Source organism: Lagopus leucura, unplaced genomic scaffold (genome assembly GCF_019238085.1).
Source record: "Lagopus leucura isolate 7727_CA_CO unplaced genomic scaffold, USGS_WTPT01 Super-Scaffold_73, whole genome shotgun sequence".
Classification (NCBI taxonomy): Eukaryota; Metazoa; Chordata; class Aves; order Galliformes; family Phasianidae; genus Lagopus; species Lagopus leucura.
Window position 1 is genome coordinate 99,334,351 of NW_024962252.1, and position 9,445 is coordinate 99,343,795.

The window sequence follows — 9,445 nt, forward strand, 5'->3', positions numbered from 1 at the left end:
TGTTTGACAGTGTGTATCAGATTGAGTCCCTGCATCAGGTTGTTTGGCTGAAGCCAAAGTCCCACCAATGTACTCCAGCAAACCTAGGGGCAGACTCTTGGAAGATGTGCACAGTAACTCAGTTAAGGAGTGCAGCAGGTAAATGTGAAATGTGGTACTTGTGCTCACTGTGCTCCTATTTCTGTCTCTGTGCTTAACTGGCTCTCTCGAATGCGGGTCATAAAAGATTAGCTGTCTCAGCTAGCCAGTATTTTCTCATTACAACAACATATTGCAGTGCAAAACAGAACTGCTATGACTTCTGTGAGCGGTTGTACCCTTACCAGTGTTCAGCTCTGAAGACTATATCATGGCTGTATCATTTTTCTAAATATTTTTAATCAAACAATGATTGGATGTATTATACCTGTTGCTTTATAATTGTAATGTTAGAATAGGTACTTGAAGGCAATTAAAACATTTCTTGCTGTTAGTAATCTAGGATGGCAAACTGGGTTATAATGGATGTTGAATTTGCGTTCCCATATAAACTGTACACCAAATGTCAGTCAGTCCATGCCAATTAGTGCTTATGTTGCTAGGTCACCGTGGTCAATTGAAAACGGCATCAATAGAACTTGAAAAGGTTTCTTCCCGATCAGACCTTCTGACATATTGAGCAGAATAATGGATGGGAAAAAGCAGCCAAGGCCCCTACCCTAGATTCAGAATACTCACAGTAAGAATTCATTTGCAACCTGCAATTAACAAGAAAGAATGGACTCCCAGAAAGAGCCTGGACATTTAGAAAAGAAAGCCTCATTCTCCCGTATTGCACATGTTTACTCTTTGGACGGTGCGTTACGTTCAGCTAGCTTGGTGAGGTCTGGGTTTTAATCGATGGTCAGGATTGCTGCAGATGAACTGGCAAATTTGCTCCCAGAATAAAAGCTGGGCAGAATCCTTTCGAGGAATATTTTGGACTATCTGGTTTGTGAAGTCTGAGCGGTGGCAGCGTGTGGCTTTCAAGCGTGGGGAGAGAAGCAGTGAGCAAATGTGAGGCAAATGGTAGCACGTATCAAACAAGAGCACAGCAACGTGCATTTTGTAGCCCAGAACTCCTGAGGTCACGCTTTCTTCTCTATTCCAGAACTGCTGGGGCCGCCCCGCTGCTCGCCTGGAACCGCATGCTGCCAGCCCAAAGTCAGTACCCACCGGGCCAGTACCAGGGGCTGGGTGGGCCCATGAACTACCCACAGAGACCTGAGGATCGGATGGACCGGGGGAGGCAGGTATGGAAATGCTGTGTGCACCTCTTCTCAGTGTGTGGCTGCAGGGTGGGCCTTCCTCTGCTGCATGTGGTCTGCTGGCTGTGCCACCAGTGCAAGCACCGACAAATAAGCCTCCCTACCCTGCCCAGCCCCTCTGTGTGTGCTTGTGGCACGAGGCCCACACCATCACTGCGTTTCATTAAAACCAGATCAAGCGTCTTACCAAGTCACACACCTCTTGCAGCTTGAGAAAATAGGATCTGAAGGCAAGTATTTCAACCAGAGCCTTCCCCTTCTGTAAGGGAACATACGAAATCTACATGCTTTGGAGATGGAAGGATGTCTCCCTGCTGTGTTTAAACTGTAGGTTCTTACAACTTGACTTTTTTTTTGCCCCCTCAAATGCTTACTGGCTGAATCTATTTAAATGTCAGACTCTCATAGTCAGAGTAAGCAGCATCTGTGAATGTACACCTGGAGATAAGTTTGGCTAAACAAAAAGCAAGCAAACTTGGTAGGAGAACATCCGAAATTGGAGGTGGTTTTTATCATCAGATTATGAAAATGCAACAGAACAGAAAGGCCTGAAAGCAGCAGGTTGTTTTGCTTATGTGCTATTTTTGTGTTCGTATTCCCAGTAAAAACTTAGTCTGCATATTCTCTTAAGTTAGGAACTTGGGCGTTTGCAGTGCTACTCACTAGTTTAAAATACTTTTCAGATGTTTGTATTAAGCTTCATGGTCTGATACTGTTTTTGTGAATTGGAATTGTTGCTCAGTTGTGGGAAGGCTACTGGCCAGTAATGGGGAAAGAGAAAAAAAGGTACTCAGCTGCTCAGTAACTATATCCCAGCCCTTTAATATAGCAAACAAGGCACAAACCTTCTGAAATTTGCCTTCTAGTGGGACCTGCTTCTTCCCTACCTCTTTCAAATATACTCCAGTCAAGTCACACTTGGATATATGCTCTTAGTTTTCCTTGTGGCCATCCCAGCCTGCAAGCATTTGTTGCACAGTGTGACACAGAGTCCAATCTGATGTTTGATTTCTAGGGCTGTTCCCCTTATGCTTCCAGTAGTGATTTTCTCTTAGGTCTGAACTCTGTCCTGCAGTGTGTTGGATAACATCCTAGTCTCCTTTGCTTACGCAGCAGGAGCTGCAAGCACAATCCATTTAATACATAATGTACTTGAAAGTCTTACATTTTTTTGCCACTTCTGGTTCTTTGTCCACTTCATATTTTTCTTTTCTATTCCGACTGGGAGACTCAGGTAGCAGAATCCATCGCAACCACTTTGCACTGTGACATCGTTAGCTCTGAGTTTTCTAAAGCAGTTAATACAATAAAGACACGTACTGTCAAATCCAGTTTGTAGCAGAAGAGCCTTTGGCCTTTGCTGGGGAAGCTTTTTGCAGAGTGCCATGTGCTTCTGTCGCTGGTTCAGCTTGTCAGGACCGGAGCCCAGCAGAAACAGCCTGAGAGCCACTAATACCGTTCTCAGCATTGTCCCTGGGCTGCAGGATTACATCTTGCTGCTGAAAAGATCTATAGCCAACAAGCAGCCTGCCCCACTGCTCCCAACTCTTCAACTCGTGTTTGGCTGAACCCTTGTTAGCAGCAGTGAGATCTCCCTTCTTTGCACACCTCCCCCCATCTCCTACCCTGAAGCATTTTTAGTGCAGAGGAGGCTTTTAAGACTGGAGGAAGAACTGTCTCCAGCTCATTCAGCTGTAGTGTTTAGTATTGCAGCAGGAAATGAGGAAAAGTGAAGCAAGTATACCATGCACTCTGGCTTTGAGTATGCAGAGGAGGTGTGGCCAGTGCAAATCCTTCCAGCACAGGCTTGGCTGTAAGCAAAATTAGACAGCATCTTCATCACATTAGCCTTGCTGGGGAAATGGTGTCCAGGAGCTGAATCCTGCATTTTTGTGAAAGAAGTCAGTGCTTCAATTAGTTTATTCCCCACCTTGAGTCTTTGTGAATAACAGTTACTACCAGGCAGCACAGAAGCGGACAGGAATTGTTTCAGAGCAGGGTGGGATGGGGGTCAGTGCCTGTTTGGAAGGTTGAAACTGAGATCTCGGAGCACTGTGGGCACCTATGTGTGCAGTGATAAACAACCTCTGCAGCTCTACAGCTGCTTGCTGCCCCAGTGGTGAAATAGGAGGCAGGATGGCAGCCATGCCTTTCAGTTTTGTTTTTTTTTTTTTGTTGTTTTTTTTACATTATTTTTGAATGAACTTTCAGATGTAATTATTTCCTTGGGGCTGATGGCAATGAAGTAAAATTAGCCTCTACCTGAAAAGGTTTAGGATGCGAAACCAGTAATTGAATCTAGCATTGCTGCCTGCACATCTCAAAGCTTTAAAGCCCTGAAAAGGGATTCAAGTGGAAGCGGTGACACAGAGCAGCATAAATAATCATCTTCGGTCCCTTTCACCTCTGAATTCTTTTTTTACAGCATCCAGAACATGGCGTGAAGAGGTTAATAAACACGCTGCTGCAAAGTGCTTACAAAATTAATGCAACTGCCACGGATAGGGGCTGCTTGGGGGTGGTGCACATTCCCTGTGCCTCGGAGCTGGCACAGAGAAATAAAGCGTAAATGTGGTCGTGGAGCTGCTTGACATCCTGATTTCAGGCCTTACTAATACGTAACTGAACGTCCAGATAAATGCCTTGTGTAGCTGTTAAGAGCCCTCCTGAGCCATGCCTGGGCACACAGACAGAGCTTTCTGCTCTTTGTGCGACTGGAAGGATTTCTCAGGGGTTGCAGGCAACTCAGCTGGTTTAATTGTTGGGGTTTTGCATTGACTGCGATTAAAAACAAACCCCAGATCTTCCTAAAACAGCACGTTCTGCACATCTCTCTTCAGATCCCGCTTCAAAAACAGGGTGTAAATGTTTTCTGTTCAAATCTATTTGCTTGCCTGCCACAAACACGTGGAGCGAAGCCCTCTGCCTTTTCAGTTCCAGCAGCTATCTCCGTTCCCGGGTAAAGATGGTTTTTCTCTTTTAAAGAACAAAACGAAGCCTCTTCATCAGCCCTTGGTCCCCCTTCCCTCCCCCAGGAAAAGCCAACAAAAACCCCACGGCTGCCAACAGAATGAACTTTGTGGGCTCTGCAGCGCATCAGGATTTTAAATCGTTTGAAATGCTTCAAGGACACTTTAACCTTTTTTTACCTTTTTTTTCTTTTTTTTTTTCCCCAGCAGCTTTTTTTTTTCTTTCCTTACGTACTGCATAGAAGGCTTGATCTCAAAGACAGAAATGCCTTCATTTGTGCTGAGCCTCAGCGTGAGATTTTGGAATGCTTTGCCTGGTATTAAAAGCGCACAAGTGCTGAAAAACGCTTCTGTAACAAAACCAAACGGTTTTCATTTTTGGTTTTCAGTTGTCCCTCACTACCAACGGCTGACTCTCTTTAGCTTCAGCTCACATACGGCTCAAGCAGAAAAGGAGCCATTTATTGAGCAGCATTGCTTCTGCTGGGGCACGGATGCTGTGTGGATCTGCCCTCCTTGAGCGGAGGCTGTGCTGAGAGCGGCTGCGGCGCGGTGCCTTTCTGTGCTGAGGATGCATTGTTTCATTGCTGTAGGGGCGCCTGGAGCCCCGCTAACTTGTTTGCTGTGCTGTTAATCCAAAAAATAAATGCTTGCTTTTGTTTGTTTGTAGGCATACGGCCCCGGGAGGCCCTACCTGCTGCCCCCACCCTCGGGAAGATACAGCTGGAATTAGCTCTGCTCTCCCAAGCCCACAAAACGTCCGGGTTTCGGTTTTGTTTTTATTAACCTGGGGAGGGAGGGGGAAGAAATGAAATTGTGCAGCAACCTCCCTGTAGATTTTAAACTCTGCTTGTTTGACATGTGTACATTTCTTACCGAACCCATTATGTTTTGCCGCTGCGAACCACGAGTTCACCCCGATCTGCAAAGCCGTGAGCCGAGGTGGGAGAGCTGTTTTGTCCTCATGGCATCCCCAAGCTGTGCCGCGCAGCGCCTGTCAATGCGAGCTGCAGCCACCCTCTACTTCACACACAAGAGCCTGAAAACAGACACGGAGTTGTAAAGAATGCACAGAAATCAGATTTGATGAACTCGGCGAGGACGCAGCGGGCAGCACGCAGCGCACCGGGGTTAAGGACGCATCCAGCAGTGCTGCTCTGATGATGCTTTGGATTTCTTATAGAGGAAAGCAGGAGATTTTTGGACTCTGAAGCAGAACATTTCCACTTCTACAGCTTGTTGCCTGTTTTTTGACTTGGTTTTTGTAACACGAACAAGCACGGAAGCCGTACCAGTCTGTTTTGATATATAATTTAAAATAGCTGCCCTGTATGGAGTTTCCATTCATTTTTAGTACTCTTTCTAGGGGTTTTCCATGTGAGTGTACCAAATCAGTAAATATTTTTATTTGCTTTATAAAGTGGCTTTTGAAATTTGGAGCGCTACCCCGTGCTTTATTTCTCCCCTTTGTATTTCTGTATGCACACAGTGGATATTCATTACTGCAGCACTAGTTCCACACAGCCTCTACCCTAACATTTCAAAGCTTTGTTTAACCAAAACCTGAGCCTGTTTCTGCTGCCTTGGAGCATCCAGGTAAAAGCTGCTGTAGCACCTCTTACTCGTGCTCCTGAGGTTTGCACACACAGCTGTGAGAGCCAGCATTGCTTCGGCCATCTCCTGTGAGTGTCTCTGTTTAGGCACACACCTTAATCACCAGCAATGGGGCAAAAGCCTCCAGCCCTCTGACCTTCGAGGGTGAAACTGTGTTATTTTCAAGTGATGGAGATTGGTGTAGTATCTTTCGTTGCAATGCAATTGCTGTACTACCTGGGGTTGACAAAAGCTGTCAGCGTTCCCCCGTGCCCTTCTCCCACTTCCAGAAAAATACATTGGTCTCCAAAAGTAATTTTTTTAGCAGAACAAAGCCAGCAAGTTTGGGTTTTTGTGCAAGTGCAGTGGTGGGAGGGAGGCTGGTGGAAGGAGCTGCTGCTTGCCCTACTGACGCCGCTCCTGGGCTTGAACTCGAGGTGCAGGCGTGCCCTTGTCCCTCACTCATTTCTGGGGTAAGGGGAGGAAGCTTAGGGTGAAAGGGAGCTCCTTTGGGAGCAGCATCCCCCTGTCCAGCTCTTTGCCCCCAAGGCTGGCAGCCACGCTTCTCAAAGCTGGCATTCCCCCTCGGAGCCGGGCAGAGAGCGGCATGGGAGTCTGCATGGGCACAGCATCCCCTTTGCTCCTGCGTGCTGCAGGGGAGCGGGAGTCCTAAATCAATTCCACCCCCAAAACCGTTCCAACAGCAGAACAAGGTAGCGTCACGGAACGAAATCCCAGCGCAGTTTTGTAGGAGGGAGGCGGCGGCCGCGGGCACAGAGCGGGAAGGAAGCAGCGAGGGTTCAGAACAACGTTTGTCTTTATTGTTAAAAAAAAAAAAAAAAAAAAAAAAAGAAGAAAGAAAGAAAAAGAGAACGGAGAAATAAATAAATAAATAGAAAGAAATCGAAGAAAGAAATAGAAAGAAATAGAAAAAAACCGGGAGGAAAAAAAAAAAAACGGAAAAAAAAAAGACGAAAAAAAAACAAACAAAAAAAACCCTGGAAAAGTAAAAGGAAAAAACAAAAAAATGCAGGGGAAAAGGAGTAAAAATAAAGGGATGGGGAAACAAAGCAAACAAACAAGCGACAATAAAAAAAAAGAAAATTAGAAGAAGAAAGCGGCTCGCACACCGGGACCCGCGGCGCTCCCCGCCCGCCCGCCGTTCGCAGCCCCGAGGCGGCCCGGAGGGGTCTGCCCGCTGCCGTCGGGGGGCTTTCTGTCCATGCGCGAACGTTAATTTCGTAAGCCGTAATTCAGAACAACGAACGCGGCTCTTTTTCCCCCTGGAATGCGAGCGTCGAAGCCGACGAGCTTCTCCGGAAAGTCTCCGCGTCCTCTCGGCGCTGCCGGCGCTCCCCGTCCTGCGGAAGGCAGCGGCCGCTCCCGCCCGCACCGCTCGCCGCCTCCTCGACCTCCGGTTACAACTCAATTTCCCTCCAATCAACCGATAATGAAATCGCACTTCGGGGGCACCCTTCTAAAATTAATTCTGCCGGGCTAAGTTGCACTTCAGAAGGTTTATTGTTCGCGCTCAGCGGGGCCGCAAGGTACGCGCACGGCGGCTCTCGGGCTCCGCGGGACGGCGGGGCCGGGCTGGGTGCGGACACGCCGAGCCGCCCGCCCCGTCGGATTACCACGTCCTGCCGTAGAGCAGGTTGGGGCTGACCATGCCGCCGTTGTAATCGACGCCGGCCGAGTCCATGGGGGCCAGGGGGGGCACCTGGCCGTGCAGCGGCGGCGGGCTGGGCGCCAGCTCCTCCAGGTCCGCCGCCTGCCCCAGCGAGCCGGGGTGAGGGTGGGAGGCGGGCAGAGAGCCCCCAGGGCCGCTGGGGGCCGCGGGCTGCCCGGGGGCCGGGGTGCCGTTGCCCGGCGGCGGGCAGGGCTTGCCGTCCTTTACCAGCACGGGCACGGCGACGCGGCGGGGCGAGGGCTGCTGGCAGAGGCCGCCGGAGCCGTCGGGGTGCAGCTGCTGGGCGGCCGCCTTGTCCTTGGCCTGCCGCTTCATCTTGTAGCGGTGGTTCTGGAACCAGATCTTCACCTGGGTGGGCGTGAGGTGGATGAGGCTGGCCAGGTGCTCCCGCTCCGGCGCCGACAGGTACTTCTGCTGCTTGAAGCGCCGCTCCAGCTCGTAGACCTGCGCCTGCGAGAAGAGCACTCGCCTCTTCCTCCGCGGGGCCGCGTGCAGCGGCACGATGCCCTTGGCTCCCTCGCCGAGGCCGCTCAGGCCGCCCATCCCGGCCACGTTCATCCCCGCCGCCGGGCCCACGAACCTGGAGACTGAGCGGGACGCGCGGCTCAGAGCCGGGGCCGCCCCGTCGGAACGCGGCCGCCCCATCCCGCCGCCCGCCGCCCCTCGCCCCGCGCCCGCACTTACTGCCGGGGTAACGCGGGTCTCCGCCGGCCCCGTACCAGCCGCCGCCCGCCGCCGCGCCGCTCCTCATGCCGTCGGGGTAGGCGGGCAGCTCGCCCACGTTGCCCAGCCCGCCGCCGCAGTACCCCCCGACGGCGCCGTGCGGGAACTGGGAGACGCCGTGCGGCATGTGGTAGGCGGCCGCCCCGGCGGGGCCCGCCACGACGTGCTGCGGGACGGCGGCCGCTGCGGCGCCGGGCACCGCGGGCTGCCTGTAGGGCCCCAGCCCGGCCGCCCCGTCCATACCGCCGAACTTCTTGTAGCTCTCCTCCATGGGGCTGAGGATGTCGGTGACGGAGAAGGGCGTCGTGTGCTTGGGGCTCAGCGACATGGCGGGGCGGGCCTGGCCCTCCGCTCCCGCCGCCACCGGCGAGCCGTGCGCTGGCGGCTACCAGCCCCTGGGCGCTCGTAGCTCGCCGTTTCTTTTAGCCCGGCGCCAGCTTTACGCCAGACACCGAGGGGCGGAGCGACGGCCCGGAGGGGGACAGCGGCGGCGGGCGGCCCCGTCCCCTCCCCGCCGCCGGGCAGCGCCCCCGCCTCCCGCCGCCTCCCGGCCCCGGCCCCCTCCTCCCGGCATTGTCCCGCGGCCGCCGACGGGCTCTTAAGCCCGGCCGCCCCGGGGCACGGCCGCAGCAGCTCCTCCGCGGCCCTCGCCCGTAAGTACCCGCGACCCGACGGCGCGGCCCTGACGGAAAACGCCTCTCCCGAAACCCGCGGCGCTCCCGGCGTGGGCGCGGCGGGGACGGGGCCCGGGGGTCGCCGCTCCGTGGGGTCCGGGCCTGGCCGGGGGGAGTTTGGAAGGGCGATGGACGGTCGGGGATTTGGGATTTCGTTTGCTTTGCCACGACGAAATGCCCCTTCGGGGCTGCCGCTGCCTCCTGGCTGGGGCTGCGGAGACGTCGGGGAAACTGCGGCCGGGCTCTGCTGCCCGCTCCGGGCAGCCCGACGGGGCGGCCGTGTCCGCGAGTAGGGGCTGAGCTCTCGGCGTGTCCTCGCGCAGCTGCCACCCCTTCCCTGGGTGAGGATGGGCTGCCGGGCACGGCACAACCGTATGCAGCCTCTCGACGTGCACCCAGGTGGCCGGTGCTGGATGCTGCGAGCTGCTCCCACACTGCAGGGTGGCCTGGGGGCCATGGGACCCTTCTCTTCTCTTCTCTTCTCTTCTCTTCTCTTCTCTTCTCTTCTCT

General features: G+C 53.1%; 3 protein-coding genes across 4 annotated transcripts in view; 2 read left to right on the forward strand and 1 right to left on the reverse strand.

The window, feature by feature from the left end:
• XRN2 (5'-3' exoribonuclease 2) overlaps window positions 1-5,694 on the forward strand; it is a 45,102-nt gene extending 39,408 nt beyond the window's left edge. For both annotated transcript variants that reach the window (XM_042884176.1, XM_042884167.1), the window contains 2 exons: window positions 1,130-1,271; window positions 4,926-5,694. In XM_042884176.1, the coding sequence (XP_042740110.1) occupies window positions 1,130-1,271; window positions 4,926-4,988 (205 nt within the window). In that variant the 3' untranslated portion in view covers window positions 4,989-5,694. The remainder of the gene's footprint in view (window positions 1-1,129; window positions 1,272-4,925) is intronic.
• Window positions 5,695-7,478: 1,784 nt separating this feature from the next.
• NKX2-4 (NK2 homeobox 4) lies at window positions 7,479-8,589 on the reverse strand. Its single transcript, XM_042895154.1, has 2 exons — window positions 8,223-8,589; window positions 7,479-8,125 (listed from the first exon to the last, which is right to left on the reverse strand). The coding sequence occupies exons 1-2, from the start codon at window positions 8,587-8,589 to the stop codon at window positions 7,479-7,481; spliced, it is 1,014 nt and encodes a 337-aa protein (XP_042751088.1).
• A 520-nt stretch (window positions 8,590-9,109) lies between these two features.
• The window catches only part of PAX1 (paired box 1), a 51,663-nt gene continuing 51,327 nt past the window's right edge, over window positions 9,110-9,445 (forward strand). The window contains exon 1 of the mRNA XM_042875285.1: window positions 9,110-9,224. Within this exon, the coding sequence (XP_042731219.1) occupies window positions 9,110-9,224 (115 nt within the window). The remainder of the gene's footprint in view (window positions 9,225-9,445) is intronic.

Bases quoted from the DNA above. Each gene is read 5' to 3' on its own strand.
- NKX2-4 (XM_042895154.1), bottom strand. From the start codon at position 8,589: ATGTCGCTGAGCCCCAAGCACACGACGCCCTTCTCCGTCACCGACATC. The intron at 8,126-8,222 runs GTAAGTGCGGGC...CGTCCCGCTCAG, and splicing joins AGACCCGCGTTACCCCGGCA to TCTCCAGGTTCGTGGGCCCG.